Source organism: Physella acuta, unplaced genomic scaffold, assembly GCF_028476545.2.
Source record: "Physella acuta isolate Inbredline_101_S28 unplaced genomic scaffold, ASM2847654v3 ptg001599l, whole genome shotgun sequence".
Lineage (NCBI taxonomy): Eukaryota > Metazoa > Mollusca > Gastropoda > Physidae > Physella > Physella acuta.
This window is the reverse complement of record NW_026733113.1, coordinates 127927-148333: the sequence shown is the minus strand read 5'-3', so window position 1 is coordinate 148333 and position 20407 is coordinate 127927. Positions and strand designations below refer to the sequence as shown.

Here is a 20407-nt window from a genome sequence, read left to right as displayed (position 1 = left end):
TCTTTTCCCCCCACCCCCTCCTCTTTTTTCCTCAACACTATCTGTCACATCAAATTTCTAAACACAAATTAAATTTGAACCCCAAACTAATCAACATAGACGCACACATTATTTCAACTTCAGCAAGTGTTAACAGGCATAACATAACAACACTAAAGTCAACTGTATCCACCCCTCCAATACCACCCTGCTCCCACAAAGATAGCTCTTTTATTGCCACACTCCCCAAGCCCTCTGTCAGGAATGAAAGAAGTGAATGAAACTGGATAATTTAAAACAAGTAAGGTAAGGGTCAGACCACACGTTTTATTTATTTTTTTACTCATAACTTTCAAAAAAGATTATCCATCATTACCCTAGCTAATTTCATATCATAAGGTCCTCAGTAATTTATTGCATGCAATCCTAATAATTCCCTCCTTACTGCATGCTAACATCTAACCTCTGTGAATAGCCTGCTATTAACGATTGTTATTTGAACAAGCTAATCGATTTTAAAGCTGTAAGCATTGTATATATATATATATATATTTTTTAAAACATACAATTTTTGCTAAAAATAGTGAATTTGTTTTATTATAAAGATAGTAATAATGATGCTAACCAAAAAAACTAAGAGGATTGAACTTATGTATCCTGATGTGTGCTGCCACAGATGCTTTAAAAACATGCTGTTTCTATGTTTAAATTCTAAATTTGTTTACATTTTAGGTATAGAAACATAACTACATATAATCCTTTCATTTAAATATTTAAAAAAAAAACTATATAAAGGACATAAATGTAATTTGAAAATCCTTGAGATACACACAACTATAGAGATGGTCTGTTAGCTATGTATGGTTAGTAATTTCATTCTGATAGTTAATTAATAAACACAATATTTTTGTTAATTCTTTTGTTATAAAACAGTTTAATAGCTAGATAGTAAACTTTTGTTATTCTATATGAAATTTCACACTTAGTAAAAAAAAAAAAAACAAAGTTACATTTAAGTAGTTCTAACTAATTTTTTTAAAATGACACCTTTGCACTATTGAGGAAAAAACACTACAAAGGGTTGTCACAAGGTTGAAAAATGCCATCCTGCTTTTTACTATCACTTTATTTACAGTAAGCCAAAATTAGGATATTTTGACTAGTAGAAAAAACTTAACACACATAAAATTCAACTTAAAAAAAAAGTTTTTTCCTTAAATTGCTTCCTCTTGGTTTCATTCAAAAGTTAGAGAATTAGAACAGCTTTATTTCATTTGCTAAATTGGTTAGTGAAATTTTGAATACCTGTAGTTTCCTTTTAGTAATTAACCCTTTAGCATGCTATAAACTTTACCATTAATACTTTTTTCACAGTTGTTGTTAACATTTATATTTTCTAAGATATGAATGTGTGGTCTGTCCCTTCCTGCTACTGAGCTAAGAAAGGAAGTTTTAACCTGATTTTAGCACAGTAAAATTTTATTTACAAATATTTAGAGAAAATTTTTAAATTGTCAGCTACTGTTAAATGGGATCAACACATGCTTTTTAAAATTAGCTTTTTAAGTTATGAATTAAGCTTGATTCTAATTTTTTATTCTTTGATTTGTTTTTATTGAAGTGATCTTTCAGTAAATTATGAAATTTTCTACTTAACAGTTGGTTTTGTTTTAATTTTTAAAAAAATGTAAGCTCTGTACCAGTTTTGGTGTGATATATATATTCACTAGCTAAAATAAAAAAGATGTAACTTATTCAAATATTAACACTTAACCTTTGATCAAGTTAAATTGATATGATCAAGTTAAATTGATATGATCAAGTTAAATTGATATGATCAAGTTAAATTGATATGATCAAGTTAAATTGATTATGTAAGGATAATGCAGGTGTAAACCAATTTGTAATAAGTAATTTGAACTCAATGGTATTTTTGTATAGTTATGCTTTAATTGACAAAACAAAAAAAAATACATAGTTTACCATTGGACTAATAATAAATATAAATTATACTAAAAAATAATGTGTTAAAAGTAATTAAAAAACAACACAAATTTTTCTTTATTGTTTTTGCTTCTTGCTTTCTGTGCCTTACTTGCCCTTTTCCATTTTTCAAATCACAGTGAAGAAATTTAAAAAAAAAATGTTTTGCTTATTATTTCAAATAAAATGGGTCTTATTTATTCAAATACAATGAATCTTATTTATGGCAGAGAGATGAGCTTCACACTAGTAATGACAAGAGGAAAAAACAAGAAGAATATATTCAAGGCAAGTTAATTTAGTTTTACTTCACTTTTTTATTTTCAGCATCAGAAATTAATCTATGATATTGTTTTCAGCTTTGATGCTATTAAAATATTTTTAAGTATTATCTTTTTACCTTAGGCACGAATCATCCTAAGAAAAGTAAATAAAGCTGTTATGAATAAACTTTAACTCTGTTTTACACTATTACTGACATGTTATTTCTTTTCCCTAGAACTGAGCAATAAATTGAAGCATGTAGAAGATGAACACAAGCTTGTCATGGATGAGTTACGGAATGCTAATTCTAATTCTGCAGGTAACATTAACCATAGTTTAATTACCTAAAACTATTCAAACTAGTTTTCTGGAAGAGATTTTTCTTTAGTAATTTTATCAATAAGATTTTTTTGTGTGTAAAAAAAAAAATTTAAAAATTCTGTATTTTGTATCATTTGAAAGTGGGACCCTCATATTTACCAATTTGATACTACCACTCTTGTTAACTGTAGATTCTATTCTTGAATACACTCACAGCATATAACTAAACCATAACCATCTTTTCTTACAGACCTTCAAAGGCAGCTTGTGGCAAGTCAAGCCAAGGCAGAAGAGCTAGCATCAGACAGGTCAAAACTGGTATGAAACTGTTCTAATTTATCTGGTCTACAGATCTCTTTAAACCAGTACAGCTGTGTCCATTAGGATATTCCCTTTACTGTTGTGTTACATGTATTGTTTACTTTTAACAGCAATCTGTCAGCTCTCTATCTTAGTACATCTCTTCTTAAATCTTAATCATTTACTTTTTCCAAGGTAGACAACTCTGTGGGGTTTTTTTTTTTTAACTTTTAAAAACAAATTCACTAGTCTATACTAGCTTGTTCTATTTATATAATAAGCAAATTAGTTTTAAAACTAAAAGCTGATGTAGTTTAGTAACCAGTTGAGAACTGTAATATCATTTTCTTAAAATTTACTAATCAACCACATTTATGTACATGTTTTCAATTTGTGTAGAACTATCAAATATTTTCCACTTATAAATGAAAAATCGATTGTGCTTTTATAAAGTAACAGTCAGAATAGACAGACAGACAACTGATCATATTCTTTTCACATGATCATGTGTGCAATCATATAACACATCTAAGATTGCCTTAGCCAGATCATGATTAATGGCTATCATCACATCACCCCAGTGTATTGCCATCAGTTGTATTAATACACTAAATCATAAGGGATGATTGAATGAAAGGGCTGGTCTACGTGGAGATAGTACCTGCTGTTTTAGCTCCATTGTTGGAATATGATCACCATCATTTATATCTAGCATGATAATTTGTTAGTTCTTTAATAGACTGACAATATCATTCAAGTTAGTTATATTTAAACAAATAATTAAGAAGTTATTCAAATAATTTTAAAGGGCAAATTGTTTATAATTTGTTTTTTCTGTTGTATTTTTTATTTAATAAGTGTATGATGAAAGTTGTTAATATATTTTTTTTTGGAATTCCATGCATCATAGCATCGTCATCAATAACTATCATAGTTTAAAGTTGTTGCTCTGCATTGCTTTAGTGACAGTCAGTCGTTGCTTCTCTGTTCTCATTACACATGATGGAGCATTAATTCATTTGGGTCTCAGTGTGGTCCATCAACTCACAGCTGACAAGAACCTGTTCATTCTCTACAGTAACTTGTTTAGCATTTTAAAAATGTGTTTTTAATCTTTTATAATGCTTGGTATAGAGATCTCTTAAAATGGTTTAATAAACCGTAGTAAATTTTTTTGCTGAGTCAGCATTTGATGATTGACTAAAGCTGCTGTTGAGTGGACCACCCTGGCTACTAAACCCATCATGTTGCTAGTGACCTGCAGTCATTTGTTTGTTGCTGCTTGTTCCACTGACTGCTTTAGATGTATTTCCATCTGTCCCTAATGACCAATCATAAAACACTACCCCATTTGTCTGTATTCTGACATCTAGTAAATAACACATACATCTTGAAGGTGAACCAGACCAAATATTTGACATTTAAAAAAAAAAATGCAACTTTTTTGAAAAACAATCTGCAATTTAAAGATAAATCCAATTAAGATAGTTCTACATATTGTTTTTTTTTTTGTTATCCACAGGGTAAATTAGTGCACTTTTAAAATCTGTCACCTCTTTGTTGCATCTGATGGTGTATATGTTTTTTTTTTAATTTACATTTTCTCTGTTACTTTAGATCTAATAAGTTTCAACAAAAGTAAAGTTCAATCATAAGTCTTATTTATTTTAAATAATAACAATAACTGTTTTTAAAAAAAACTCATAATTCATCATATAGAAAATTTATCATTCACATATGATATAATTTAAGAAACAATAGTCAGGCTTATTTTTCATAGAAAAGTGACAATGTTTATCTATAATAAAATTAACTGCAGTAGTTTCACCTAGTGTATTAATATAGCTGTTAAAATGCCTTATAAGGTGCTATCACAGCACAGACAGATTTTGATGTTACTGGATTATGTATTGGATCCCAGTGAACACCAAGATGTTTTCCCAGAATTCCTTTCTAGCCTCTTTCTGATGTCCAGAAAGCATAACTGGCTGTCACACTGAGTGTGACGAACACTTTTTCCATCTCCATTGTACCCAATTTCATATTCATTGTCGTCATGATTGTGGTCATTTTGATGCTAACAGGAGAAGCAGTTGTCGGAACTGATGAAAAATTCAGGTGACAGTTCAAGTCAGCTGGCGTCAATGAATGATCAGCTGATGGAAAAGAATAGGTTAGTTGGCAGCCACTAATCCTCTCCACTCTTTGATTCTGTGGCATCATACACTAGGAAAGCTTGACTCAAATTATTTTTTTCTAACATTTAAGTTGGACACATATACTACTAACTAAAAACATTCTTTTATGAAGTAAGTCTAGTTTTCAGTGGTAAATTTAGGTCTTTGTGTATGATCCTAGCAATCAAAGAGTTAACATCCCCTTCTATCTGCAGTACCCTATTATCCTGTAGTGTTTGCAGTGGTGAAACCTCTCAGTTGATGAAACATTAACACACAGAAATATCAATTAGTAAAGTTTTAAACATTCAGTCACGTAATCTAATTCAGGATAAATAGCTAAATAAATTAGAGACATTAAAAACAGATTTTGGTTTTATTTTGAAAATTGTTGTGTATTTTAATTTGGCATGATGCTGGTTCATATTGGATGTTTTTTTTTTTAAATTTTAAGTGTTTGCCATCCAAAGTCCTCTGTTTACAAATAGCTTGGTCCATGTTAGTTAACTGATTGGTTTCATCACTCAACAGTCACATTGTTTTGTTTTTTTTTCTACATAATCCTCCAACTAAAATCTACTCAATGTTTTATTCACATTGGTTTTAAGTTTGAGGGTTATGGCTAGTAGTCTCCCCTAGTTACCTGTACTCACTTGATGCTTAGCTTGTAGACATGTATCTCTGTGTACTTGCATGAGTAACCACCAACTAACTGGATCTCTTACACTAAAAACATTTTGGTATGGAGATTTCAGGTAACAGCCAGATGCAAGTTTCATCAAATTTCTTTATTGCTTCACTTTTAATACTTATGTACAGTTTCATGCATTTTTAAGGGAAAGACATTTCCCATGTATAATTCGTACAATGTCTTTCTGTGCATGCACAATTTTAATTTATGAAGTAAGATATTTTTTATGGTTAAAAATACTTCTCTATCCCTTTTCAATGTTTTATCTATTTAAAAATAAATTATTTTAAAAAATTGTAAAACTATAACCTTTGTATATATTAACTATGTCTTTAATTTTCTAACTTATGTTGTAACTAACATGGTGAACACTAAAGTTGTCTGTCATAATGGTCTTTCACCACAACACATACTGGTGAAAACTCAAAATGATATCTTTGTTTGATTGTCTCTGTCTTAATTCTCTGTCTTAATACGGGTTCTTCTGTGTTAAAAAATTCTCTACACCATGTGATGGGTACTAACAATAATATAATTTTTTCTGTCTTAATACGGGTTACTCTGTGTTCAAACCTCAGGTAAACAGAAGAAAATTACAATAGCCAAGAGGGTAATATAGAAGCATTACGTATACTCTGTATTCTTCCCCATATAATTATCTTTAAATTAGTAAGATGATGTTTCTAGCCCAATGTATGCATAGTTTTAAAATTTTTAGTCCCAACAAGCACTTTAGAGAGATGTTCAACTAATGGATGAAAATCTAAGCCCCAAATAGATGCTTCTTATGTATACCATGTTCTCTCCTTATTTACTTTTTGATGAAAATTATCTTTTGTTTTTTTTACCAGTGCATACTGGCAACCTGTTTATCTTATCTGGCAGCAAGATATGCATGTTATAATATTGATCATTACCATGGCAACTGTATTGCCATATTTCACACAACCTGCATATAACAACACCACCCTGTATATAGTGAAAATTTATTTATATGAGTACACTATTAGCATGGTATGTAAACGAATGAACATACAATTGCTAAATATTAAATTATTTGACAAAGCACACAGCATGATTTTAAAACTTGGCTAATAAAAAAACTAACAGGCATGTTGAAAAGTGTGAACCTTTTGTGAGGGGCTTTGTTTGAGCAAGTTTACTGACCAGTGTTACAGTTGGCTAATCACACAAGTGTGGAGAGCAAATTTTTCTCTCTAACTTCATGCGGGGTTCTATTTCCTTTGAATGAAGATTTGAATTAACTGCTATAGGACTGTGTGAACAGATTGGCCATACATATGTATGCTCAACTCAATCTGCCTTGTGACTTATTTTAGACATTTTAATTGTGTGAGGCAATAGTTTATGTCTTAGATTTGCAGAGTGGCTTTCTGGCATGTCAGAGTTCTAGTACAACTGTAGTTTGACTGACCAGATGTATTAACACTTTGAAGACTGACCACTTGAGATGCTGGTATAGTGGACCACTTGTACCAATTTTGGTATAATGCTTGTATGATGGACCACTAGTCTTCAACTCTTTTATAAATGCAACCAACTAAGCGATTGGTACCAAACAGGTGTAACTGACCAGAATTGTCAGACAGGTGCCTTGGTTCTTGTGTGTACTCTCATTCTGCACCAGAGATTGATCTTAGTTGCACACTGACTAAATCACATTTTGTTCCTGCTGTGAAACTTTTTAACGTTGTGTCCACTATCTTCAGATGCATCATATTCTAGCAGGTGCAGCCTTATTATTCTGCTTGTTTGGTTGCAAGAGCAACACACATCTTTTGTGCATTATATTGAAGTTTCATTGCATTAGCTGCTGTATATGCTAGTAGTATGCATTATCTGTCATAAAATTATTTGTTATAGAAAAATAGTGTCAAAATGTCATGTAACAGGAGATAATCATGCATTACTTTGTCCTGATTTTCTTTATTAGCTAATTGTTTTAGTCGTTGATATTGTTTGCTCAAAATTAGAATTTTTTAATTCAATTTACATTTATTTTCTCAAATTAATTTCTAAATGAAAACTTAATATAGCTAAGTAATAGAAATTAAAGGCTAGATTTGATTTAAATGTTTTGTTAGCTTTTAAAGCCTAGAGCAGTGGTTTTCTTGGTTTTTATTTTTTTAAACTGATCAGTTGCAATTAATGGTGCTTATTTTTCTCAATCCCAATTTAGACTTTCTTGCTTTCAATTTTCCCAAATTTGTAGAAAAACCCAAGGCTTATTGTTCAAAACATTTCTTTTTACAATTTTATTTTTACATAGTATAATTTGTAGTAATTAGCTACCTAGATGTAATTAGATGTCTTAAAATTTGTATAGCGATTTTGGTCATGTAACTGCTACGTCATGAAATTAACTAAATGCCCTCGAAAATCCATATTTTGTTTCTTACTGTAATGTAAACTATTGATAATAAAATGTTCCTTTTTTATTTTAATTGGGAAACTCACAAAAGGTATAAAACACTGCCCTAGAATCTCTGTGTAACTTTTTGTTACTTTGTTGTGTTCCTGGGTTGAGCACTGCTTGTCAAAATCACTAAAAAGTCTTCCTTGTTTGGAGATGTTTCTGTACCATAAAGCAATAATAAGTAAATCAAACAACGAGCATCTCAGCCCAGGAAACAAGAAAGATAATTTCCTCACTCTGTCCCACAAAATCAAAGCTCTGCAAATGAAAATGGCAAACGCTGTTGTTGTCTCCTTTAGAAAAATCGAGGATCTACTAAACGACTTGTCGAGCTCTTCTCAAAATCTAGCTAAAGCAAAAGAAAACTATGAGGTTTTACAGCAGGAGAAAGATAGGGAAATTCAGGAGGCTAAACAAAATTTTGAGGGCATCATTGCCAAACTGCAGGACCAAGTTAAGGAATTAGTGAGTATTTGTTGGTGATGTTGTTTTAAAAAACATCTCTCACAATGTTGTATTTAGTTGTGTTATGTGCCTTTAAACCCCATGATCTGCTTGAGTAAACTTACAACAGTTTTATTTTTATCTGTGTTATTAGTTCTGCACATATGTGAACACAAAATAGCTGTTGGCTATTAAAGTAATTAACAGAATTACTGAGAAAATGTTATATGTTACACTTTAGTATGAAATAGATTAATAAGTTATATTCTTTCTTACATTCTATCAAATATAACATCTATTTCATATTTTATTTTTTTCATTAATATATTGATAAAAAAAATTATTCCCTAGAATGAAACAGTAGAAAAATCTAAAGCCAAAACAAACCAGTTAGTAGAAAACTTAGCTAGTGAGAAAAAGGAGGCATTAGAGCGTAAGGAAGCTGAGATTAAAAACTTGCAACAAGAAGTTTTAAATATAAGAGATGAACTTAGTAAACAAGAGGACAAAACAACAGCACACAAACAGTTACTAGACAGGGTGACTGCAGAGAAGGAGGCTATGCAGGTCAGTAAATAGATGACTTAGTGTAGAATTAAGGGTGGAAGGGGCACTTAGGGGGCTTGTGTAGAACTCAGTAAACTATAGGGTGGGTCATATTGGTTGATGTTGATCATTCTAAAGCTCTACAGTTTACAAGATGTAGAAAGGAGGCATGCATAAAATAAATGTAGATCTACATTAATTTGGAAGTTTCATTTTTTTTTTTTTTTTTGGCTTTTAGTGTGTTGAGTGTTCAATAAAATTAAACCCAATATTAAGATATGTCAGTTATTTGTTTTTGTTAGAAGAAAATATTATTTTGCTGGGGAAAATGTTCTTTCAGAATAAATGTTAATGTGTGGTTTTATTTTTTAACCTGAACAGTATGAGAAACAACAGGCAGAAAAACATTTGAAGAGGGTAGAGGGAGAGAAGGCAGCACTGAGTACAGAGCTGATCCAGGCAAGAGTTGAGGCTACCAACCTACAGGAGCTGGTCAACAAATCCAAGGGAGCTAGTGTGGGACTGGAGGACAAAGTGGAGAAGTTGACACTGGAAGTTGAGGTCATGACTAAAGCTAAACAAGAGGTAGCTCTTTACTATGGTTTTCTTAAGCAATGTTTAAAAAATATAATCTGTTTGGCACAATTTGATTTACCTTAAATAAATATAGATACTTCTTCATTCTTAATTTTGGTGTTGGAAGGAAACCCCTCCAGCATAATTAAGTATACGTGACAACTGGTAATGCGCCATTGAGGCCATTGACTCCTATTTCAGCCTGCTTTTCTTTTTAGATTTGCTGCCATAGCTTTTGTCCAACCAAGTACAAACTACAAGGCAGCAGTTGTTTGATTTTGGAGTTTTCTCTCCTAAAAGAGTGGCTGTCCCCAGCTAACGAGCCTCATCTGCCTGAGGGTTCGAACTCGAGACTTTTCGATTTAGCAACCATGAGCTTTACCGACTCAACCACGCTAACCCCTAATAGAGATACTTAAAACCTATGTGATTAAAGCAGTGTGGCGTGCTTTAAAACCTAGAATAATTTTGGGTTAACATTAACTTGTTCTACTACTAATCAGTCCGCTACTCTAAGCTTGTGTTTTCAGTTCTGAGAAGTCTCCACTAAATTTGTTGTTTGGCTGAGAATTCTCCTTAATTTCTGTTCTTTTTTTGTTTATGCTGAGGTCTCAAAGATTCTGTTATTGTGTCGTTTAGGCTGAGAAGTCTCGTGATGAAGCCAAGCAACAGAAACAGGAAGTGGCTCAAGAAAGAGACCTACTGCAGCAGGAGCTGGTCCAGCTGAGGGGAGATGTCCAGAAGAGAGACATTCAGCTGGAGGAGACAAAGAAAGAGGTATGGACTTGTTCTACTAGCATTGCTTTCAGCTATCAAGTTACTGGAGACTTGTCAGTGCTAATTAGGTTACCACAACTGTTACTCTTAGGGACTAATTGCTAGATAAAGTCAATATTTAAAATAATTTTCAAATATTGCAAATGTAAGCTACTGAGGTTAAGGTTGATTACATTATTTACATCATGTATTTAACAGTTGGACAAAATCAAATTGGAGTCCACAAAGAAAGCTGAGGAGCTGATGGTGAAGTCACAGACTGAAACAGAACTATTGACACATGAATTGTGAGATCAGCATTTCATTAACTCATCTGTAAATTTAAAAATTATCTTTTTTTTTATGTTGCACATTTCATGACTATGTTACTCCCGTGTTGCAGGGGATCTCTAAGAATATCATTGCAAGAAGCCAAGGATTTGGCAGAATCTAAAGAATTCCAGCTAGCTGAATTGCAGGCAGAGCTGGATCAGTTGAAAACTGTTGTACAGGAGAGAGATCTGGTAAGTTGTTGACATTTTAAAGATACTTTAACCCCACATACTTAACAAAACATAAGCTAGTAGTAAATTAACAACACTCAAAAAGTATAGAGCATTGTTTTCTTAATCCAGGATTTTCTAGCAGTCTATCAAACATTTACCCAAATTTGTTGATAAGAAAATTCTTTGAAATAAGTTCATTCTATACCCTTGGTTTGTTATTCACAGCTGAGGAAAGAAAAAAGTGAATTACTGAAAGAAAAGGAAGCTGTAGAAGAAAAGTAAGTTTTTTTTTCCTGCTTCAAAAATTGGTTTAAAAATCAATTTCTTGCTTACTTTTTCTCAACGTGATTTTCATGATCTTGGTTTGAAAACTTGAATGATTGGTCAGGTTTCTTTTTTTTTCGCCTGGAATGTTTAGTTATGTTTTGTGTTCTTGTGGATTTTTTGTGGTTGGCAATAATTTTAATAAATTAAGTTAGCGCATTTAAAGTGATTAAATTTATTGAGTTGTCTTTGAAATCCAAAAACCATGGTTTTGATCTTTGGTGTTAAAAATTTAAAACATGTCTGTTGAAATAATTGCAAATTATGTATTAAGTTACAATAATTGAGTTTCTCCATATTCCAAATAGTATACATTGTAATTTATATTTTATTTGAATTTAAATAGTCTAAAGCAGTTTCAAATAATTAAATAAAAATGTATGCTTTTAATTGCCACTAATCCCTTGAATTTGATGAACATTTCATTGAGCGGATTTGTGCTTGACATGTCAACTAATTTCATCTTATTGATGGTAAGATTCTACATCAGGGCAGTGTGTAGTGGCTTGTTTAGCTCAATGGGCTTTTATTTGGTCCTTTTTCATAGGCATGTGCACGCTACATGTAGACTTACAAGATGTTTTTTCTTTAACTTGCTTAGCTGTAGTCAACTGTGGATGGCACTCAAGGTTTATAGTGCTGGTATACAAATCACACCCTGTATTGTCTTATCTAGAACTGCATCATTTTGTGTTGTGCAGGCTAATAATTGTGTCTGTCTTTTTAGAATATCTTAAAAGGTACTACACTTAATTCTGTGATGTTTTGTCTGAAGGCGATTACATTGTTCTTGTCTAATAATTGTATCTGTTTTGTCTGAATATCTCAAAGGTCATTACATTGTTCTTGTCTAATAATTGTATCTGTTTAGTCTGAATATCTCAAAGGTCATTACATTGTTCTTGTCTAATAATTGTATCTGTTTAGTCTGAGTATCTCAAAGGTCATTACATTGTTCTTGTCTAATAATTGTATCTGTTTCGTATCAAAGGTCATTTACATTGTATCTGTTTTGTGTATCGGTTTTTATTTGTGTTTTTTTGTGTGTATATTTTAGTCTGTATATTAGTTTTGGGGATACTTATTAAAATGTTGGTAGGAGATTTGAGGCTATATATTTCCTAGCCTTAACACAGACCCTCATTCTATGTTGCTAGTAGTCCTACCTTAGTTTTGACCTTAACCCTAATTCTGAACTTAGCCTCTGACTGTAATAACAATACAAGTGTAGAAGAAACTTTAATAGATATTGTCTACTAGGGTTTCTATTATTTTTTTTATATCAGCAGCAGATATTGCCTTTGTGCAAACATGTATTGTCCTTGTGTTTGAATATTGTGTTTGTTTTGTTTTGTTTACTGTACTTACCATTTTAAAGCTTTTCTTTTTTACATTTTTTAAAGTCTTTTTTTTTGTATAACCTTTTCCTACATCTGTGGGGTTTTTTTGTACTTGAATCTAAAATATTATCTAACTTGTCAATTTAAAATATTTTTTTATTCATGATTTGTGTGCAAAGGTTTTTAAAATCCTAATCTCCATTCCCTTAAATGTACATTTTAAAAGATAGTCTATATTTCAGCTTCTGTTTATGTAAAAACAGCATTTTATTTTTAAAATATCTGTATTTTTAAATATTTGTTTTTGCTGTTATTGTTTAAAGTGTATTTTAATCTTAATTTATTTTTTAATTAACTAGGGTATAGGAGGAGAAAAAGTTTTAATAATTTTTTAGTGCTTGGGTTAATAAAGCAAAATACTAACATTTTTTTTCTATAAGTATATTTCAGGCTTGGTATTTTTTTTCAGAAAGTAGACAATTTTAAAACTATTTTTCATCTTGCACTGGATAAAACAGGGAGATAACACTTGTCAAATTAACTCATGGAAAAGAAAAAGATTTCACATGTTGATAACCTTTGCATGATAAGCTTGTTTTCTTTGTGAATCCATTTCATTGCTTTTATCTAGTCGTAGATGTGGCATTTATATGCTTGGTAAACATTTTGTCATGATCTATAATGAAAATGACTTTAAGCTTGATTGTAAAATAGCTGTTGTTTGGTAACTTTAGTCTACAAAGGCCTGAGGTCAGTTAGCATCTTCTAGCCAGTATATTTTTTTTTTGTGTGGAACTATCTTTCAAATAAGCTCTATCTTGTAGTTATTTTCAAAAATTTGTTCCAGACCATTTAAAAGCTTTAAGTACTCATTAAAAACAAAATTTAAAAAAAACGGATTTGATTATTTAGAAAGTTTTTCTTCATAATGTTATGCATATTTCTATATATCTGTTGTTTCTTTGCATAGGTGCAGGCAATTTATCAAGGAAGTTGACAAACATTCAACAAAGGTAGGTAACTAGCATTGTATAAGATCTGTATATGATAATGTTGGCATTTTAATCAATCTTTTATTAGTAAATCCTTTGACTATCTTACTGTAGACTATAAATACAAATGGGAAGATAGATCTCCATTTTACCTTTTTTTATTTCCCTTTACTCAATCTTAATAATAAATCACTTAACTTAATTACTGTACACTAAATATGGAAAAGTGAAGATGTACTTCAATCTATTTATAAGATATTGTTCTCTCTATCTGTTTATTTTTAAGATATTGACCTTATCCATTTCCCCTTGATCAACCTCCCTTAGGTCAGTGAGTTGGGCTCTGAGATGAAAACATTACAAGCATCTGAAGGCTTGCTGAAGAAAGAAAAGACAACCCTGGAGAAAACAATCAAACAATTACAGAGTGACTTACAGCAAACTCAGCACAGTTTAGCAGAGGCCCAGAGTAAAGCAGCATCTAATGCAAGCATGATTTCAGGTAAGAGATAAGGATATTATTTGTTGCTAGGTGTATGCTTGTGTGTGGGGTTTCAAAACATGTATGTAACAATTTGCTTTTATGTTCATATTTATGTTTCTTTAGTGTCTCTGATTTGGGTATAAAACTGGTATTAGTATGTTAGTATAGTATGTTTTGTGTCGCAGTTGTTTAACTGAACATTTTGAATATGCAGGTGATGAGGTTTATCAACATTTAAAAGATGAGGCGGACTCGGCTAAAGGACAGGTAGATTTCTTAAACTCCGTCATTGTGGAGCTGCAGAACAAAAACCAGGAGCTGCAGCACAGGCTTTCTGTCATGGAGGATTCTGGGATACACACTAATGGGGAATTTACTGAGCCATTAGAGTAAGATTATCCCTCTACTAATCATCCTTTGTTTTCTGTGGGTTTTTAAAAAATATTTGTTACTGTCTACAAATGTGATATTTATTAGAATCTTATGTAACTGGTGAAATTTGGGCAGGGAAATCAAATTTAGACAATTTTCACATCCGATGTTTGTTTATCATTTGTGTACTTTTCACTAGATACAAAACTCTTAAGGTTTACAACTGTTGTATGTTGATTACTTTGTTAATCTATGACTGTAACAAAAAATGAGTTAAGACATCCTTAAGCAAAAAAAATAAAATAGATTTTAAAAGTAAATCTAAACTGAAGTTGATATTTATAATCATAAGCCCTGTATTAGACACAGCTGCCCATTATGTTCAGTTACATTAGACCCCATTTTAGCTGTATAAGTGAAGCCTCTCCCTTGCAAACATCAGCTGTGTGGAGATAGGAGCCTGATACATCTGGCTCTTCTCAAGTTAGGGCCCAGGGTTTCACCTTGATTACCAAGTTGCAATTATCAAATACTCTACCAGACAATATGGCCATTTATTTATTTTATTACCCCCGCTGTTAGACCAACAAAGATGACTATTTCTCACTTACCGTTCAAAACTCCACTAACAAAGATGAGTGTATTTGTTACTCCCCTTTCAGAACTCCATCAAGAAGTCGCGCCCCACCCAGATTGTTCTGTGATATCTGTGACGTGTTTGATCTTCACGAAACAGAGGACTGTCCCAAACAAGCAATGTCCCATAGCCCTGAGCCCACTCGTCACCATGGAGATCCTAAATCACCTCGGCCTTACTGTGAAATATGTGAAGGTACATTTTCTCACCTTTTAAAACTACTTTATCTCTGTAGCATTGTAGACCATACAAATTGTAAGACATTAAATATATCTGTAAAATTATAGATCGTATAATTTTTGGACCGGCTACAATCAGATATTTTTTCATGAGTAAAATTATGGGCTGTTTAATTTGTGGACTATCTACTTTACTATTTATTTCATCAGTAATTCAATGGACCATAAAATTTTGGTCTACATTTTGTTTACAATTGCATTAGATCTATTATTTGAATCTCTTTCATTGTCCTGTACTTCTAATTCCTCTCTATACACTGTGGGGAAAAAAACCTGGACCAATGAAAACCATTTTTAAGCATGGATGTGTGATACTGGTGACCAAAAAGATGCACAACGGAAAACTGTGCTAAAAAATTTTGGAAGGGCATTTTGTTTTCTTAAATCGGATATTTTCTGACATTAACAAAGAATGACCACATATAACTTGTAGCATAATTAAACACTTCCACGAAATATGACAAAATTAAAGTTAGTAAAATAAGTTTGTAATTGCTCAGTTTTCCGTTGTGTGCATTTTTCTGGGAACTGTGATACTCTTCACTTGTGAGCAACTGCCATTCATCATCCCCTTCACCTACCCTCATGTAAGCATTGGATCTGAATGCAATTTTTTTTATTTGCCTCTTTTTTTCCAGCGTTTGGGCATTGGACTGACCAGTGTGATGATGAACAAATGTTCTAACATCTCAAGTTGTTCTCAACCCACCTTAACCACCCCTTGTGTGTCTAACCACTGCACTGTTGTTGTTGTTGGTTTGATCTTACATTGCACAAAGTCTCCTGTAGGGACTGTCACAACCACTAGTACACCACATGAATAGCTGACCTACAACTAGGGCTCATCTCTGTAGTCTGTTCTTAAGTAGATGACAAGGCCCCTAAAGTGGGAAAACATAATAATAGTAGTATGTTTTAGATAAACGGAATTGGATGTAAAGGTGGCCATATTACTTTGGACTGTCAGTTGACCAGATATTTGAAATGTCAGTTGACAGATATTTGAAATGTCAGTTGACAGATGTTTGAAATTTCAAATTTTTTACTGAAACTATACTGTTAAAAGAGGAAATACTGCTGTTTGGTTTTCCCAAGTTGATCAAGAAATACTCAACATATCTAAAAGAATAAAGTAATCTGTTGTTTTTATAATGTTTTATATCTAAACAGATTAACTGTAGTGAAACAAACAATTTGTTCTTGTCTGCATATTTTGGGCATCAGCTCTAATAGTGGTTAGATGAAATGATTTTCTAAAGACTAGCAAACTGGCTGAGACTTTTTTCTATTGTTGAATTTGTTATGTCTTAAACATTTTCCCGTCTGATACATTTCCATAGATTCTAATTGGAGTTGCAGTTCTAATTAGAATGAAAGCATAAAGGATGATAAAATTATTCCAAGAATGAGTTTGCCTCCTGTAAAACATCCTTTAGTCGAGCCTGTACATTTCTTGTTGTATGTTATGTAAGTAACAAGCAAATATTGTACATGATGAGCTATTTATTGGACTGAGGGCTGTGTTACTATAATATACAGGGTATTGTTTCTCTCTAGGCAGATTGACTGTGGGTATGCATGTGCATAGCTTTAAACAGCAAGTTTTCAAAATATTTAAACAAGACATGTTTTTTATCTAAAATATGACCTTGTATGAAGTGATGATTTTTGTTTGCTGGTTATAAATTGAGATTCATTGCTACATGTGTGTCTGTCTGTGTGTTTGTATGAGTAGAACAAGCATCTGGTTTATAAATATCTGCCTAGAGATAAATGAAAGAAACTGTACTGTAACCCTTCTGTTTCTCCTGCCTACCTTGAAAGTGTTATCTTGTATCAGCAAGTATTCCATTCAAGGGATTAACATAATATGTTTAATCACACATGTTATTGTAATTACTTTGTACATACATGTCTTGAAGCTTCATTATGTTTAAACTAAATATGCATGGATACAAAATATTACAAGCATTCAGTGTTTGTATTATGACTAGTAGATTTTTTTTTCTATTCTACTAATGATGAAGAAAAGATTTTAGCTGACTAGTAACCTAGGTGTGAAGTGTGTTAATAATTAATTAACAACCTTTTGACTACACCATTGGCTGTAGCCATGGTTGATTAGTAAAACCAGGAAGTTATTTGTAGTAGCGATGAAGTTATTGATGACCATCACTGATAGCTGCTAAGTAATGGAACTGTTGAATGTTGACCAGAGCAGACTGCCCTATATGTGGAGTGCTGGATCTTCGCTGTATATAGATTTGTATATGTCACGTTAATTATGAGCAGATCTAAATGTGAGCCAATCATGTCAAAACTTTATATCACTTTTTATTGTTGGTTGTGAAAAGTAAATGGAGAATGTCTGAATCCATTTTATTGATGAATGTTTGAATGTCATTTTAACAACCTTGATGCAAGTGGTTGTCTATAATTTGACATGATTTAGATCATACATAACTCTCAACAGGCTGTGTCATTGATCTTTTTTGTCAGCAGCATTGTGTCATTGCTCTATACTTGTCTGCAGCATTTTGTCATTGTTCTATACTTGTCAGCAACATTGGGTCATTGTTCTATACTTGTCAAGTACATTGTTCTATACTTATTCTATACTTGTCACCAGCATTGTGTCATTGTTCAATACTTGTCAGCAACACTGTTCCTTACATGTCAGCAACATTGTTCCATACTTGTCCGCAACATTTTTTGTCATTGTTCTATACTTGTCACCAGCATTGTGTCAATGTTCTTTACTGGTCAGCAACATTGTTACATACTTGTCCGCAACATTTTTTGTCATTGTTCTATACTTGTCCGCAGCATTGTGTCATTGATGTTTTACCATCCCCCTGAGTGGTGACCCACCAGCCATTCCTTACAGCAAAGACTTCCTTGGCCATCTCATGCTTTGTCTGTTTGCCTTACACCAGTCCTCCTTTGTTTGCTCATTCATTGTGCCATAGTTGGTTGACAGCTTGCCAGTGCTTTTTATGTTTTACAAGTCTTTCTTGGGTTTTATCACTGCTCAACTGTCTCATTGGTCTGTTTGCTCTTGCTTTCCCTGTAATACTGTATAGAACAGCATGGCACATTCAATTCTGTTCTATAATTAGGCTATTTGTGGTTGGATATTACTGTTTGAGTTTTGAAGCGATGTTAAATAGTGGGAACCCCTCCCTCATTTATAGGCTGATCTGCTATGCACCTTCGGTCATTCTAAATTATTATGTTAAAGACAAGTATCTGCAAGGCTTAGCTGATCTTCTGTCAACTTTCCAAAAAAGTATTCAATTTCTAAAAGAAAATCTTCTAATTGAAATGTGGTACTGAAAAATAAAATTAATTAAAATGATTGCTTTAATAAAAAATAATAGTATGTGTATAAATAAGTAATTAGAAAAAAGATAAAATTAAAATATCAAAGTCCTACAATCTCTTTCACATTAGTTAGGAAATTCAAGAGGAGCAAAACGACTCAATCTGTATTTGTTCACAAACGAGAAAATAAAGATTAAAATTATGGGATAGAACTGGTGATGGCAGTGATCATCTCCCCTACCTCAGGTACACTAGTGGAATAGACTGGCTTTGTAATTAATGCTGTACTATATTTATTTAGATAAGAAAGCTCCACATAAACATTTTAAATATTTCAAATGCATGAACAGAGAATATGTGATGGCATCATTGAATTTAAATTATTGTTTCCCTTATGCCAGGAAAATGTGAATAATTTAGACCAAACCAATATTTTAGAACCGCAACAAATAATTTTAAAATTAATTTTTAATGGTTTATGACTTACCTCTTGATGCTTCATCTTATTTATTATATTATCAAATCCTACTCAACTTATTAAAAAATTTAGATCACACTTATAAACCTTAAGAAGTACTTGTAAATTATACTTCTTTCTATTAAAATTATATTACATGCATGTATAATAATTTTATTCATAGTAATCTCCCTTTGACAAGAGAACCTGTTGAACAGTGTCATATATGTAGATGTAAATAGTTCATCTAACTTTGTGTTTATGGACACAAATAGATTTTTATTGAACTCTTGTAAACTTACTTTGGACTTAACACTGGTGATAGGGGTGTTGTTTAGACCGTAATTGATTGTGACATATTTATATTCTCAATTAATATTATGTCTACATTGACCAGTACAATTTTTTGTTTTAATGTTAGGAAAAAAAATGTTTAAGTAATGTTTTTAATTTGTAGAAAATTTAATTACCTGCTGTTTTTTTTCTCTGAGCTTTTATCAAGACTGATTAAAATTTAGACAGTAGCATTAAGGAGATATTTTCAGGAAACTCTCTGTCATGCTTTATGGCTTGTTTTAGGTGCCTTTTTTTTTTCCAAACATTTTTTTGCTTTAGTTGATGAGTTACTGCCCTTGTTAGCATAAAATGATTTCTGTGGCAGACACATTAATTTAAGCTGCTTGGCTGAGTGATCTTGTTAGTTTTGTACAGATGTGAAATCATGGAGATTTGTAAGAAAATATAAAATACAAACACTGAACTTTGTTTTGTTTTTCCTCTCTGTTGATGCTGTTATATGTTTGTCCACTTATGTAAGAAATATTTGTCAATGTCTGTAGCATATTTGTCTACTTAAGCACAAAGTGGAATATTTTCAATGTCATCCAGTTACTGTACACTGTACAGTGTTACTGATCTGACTAGGAACATTAAAATATCTCAGGACTCTCTTCCTTGTGCTTGTTTCTTTGCATGTTCCTCTCGAGTGCAAAGATGTGTGCTGATTCAAATGGATTTTCCCCTAATATTTTCTTGATAGTTTTTTTTTTGTCTTGTGCATGAGCTGACATTCAGAATGGTGATTTTTAACTTGGTTTTTACAAAAGATATTACAAAGATGTTCATAAAATTTATCTTAAGGACAATTCTACATTATTAAATAAATAAAGCCAGTTATTTTAAGAAAATCGAACCTAATACAATGTGCAGAAATTTATTTTTTTTAAACTGAAGTTTCTCTAGCATGAGTTTATTGTAT

At 31.9% G+C, this 20407-nt stretch overlaps 1 protein-coding gene across 8 annotated transcripts in view; it reads left to right on the top strand.

The window, feature by feature from the left end:
* The window catches only part of LOC131929107 (CAP-Gly domain-containing linker protein 1), a 46997-nt gene extending 26947 nt beyond the window's left edge, over nt 1–20050 (top strand). For 4 of the 8 annotated variants that reach the window (XM_059285310.1, XM_059285312.1, XM_059285309.1 and 1 more), the window contains 16 exons: nt 2193–2250; nt 2462–2545; nt 2798–2865; nt 4932–5020; nt 8452–8617; nt 8948–9163; nt 9524–9727; nt 10358–10495; nt 10694–10782; nt 10878–10998; nt 11206–11258; nt 13615–13657; nt 13964–14138; nt 14335–14509; nt 15155–15324; nt 16007–20049. In XM_059285310.1, the coding sequence (XP_059141293.1) occupies nt 2193–2250; nt 2462–2545; nt 2798–2865; nt 4932–5020; nt 8452–8617; nt 8948–9163; nt 9524–9727; nt 10358–10495; nt 10694–10782; nt 10878–10998; nt 11206–11258; nt 13615–13657; nt 13964–14138; nt 14335–14509; nt 15155–15324; nt 16007–16053 (1896 nt within the window). In that variant the 3' untranslated portion in view covers nt 16054–20049. Of the gene's footprint in view, nt 1–2192; nt 2251–2461; nt 2546–2797; nt 2866–4931; nt 5021–8451; nt 8618–8947; nt 9164–9523; nt 9728–10357; nt 10496–10693; nt 10783–10877; nt 10999–11205; nt 11259–13614; nt 13658–13963; nt 14139–14334; nt 14510–15154; nt 15325–16006 lie in introns of all 8 variants that reach the window. The other 4 variants (XM_059285304.1, XM_059285307.1, XM_059285305.1 and 1 more) reach the window with 2 other exon arrangements.
* The last annotated feature ends 357 nt before the right edge of the window (nt 20051–20407 follow it).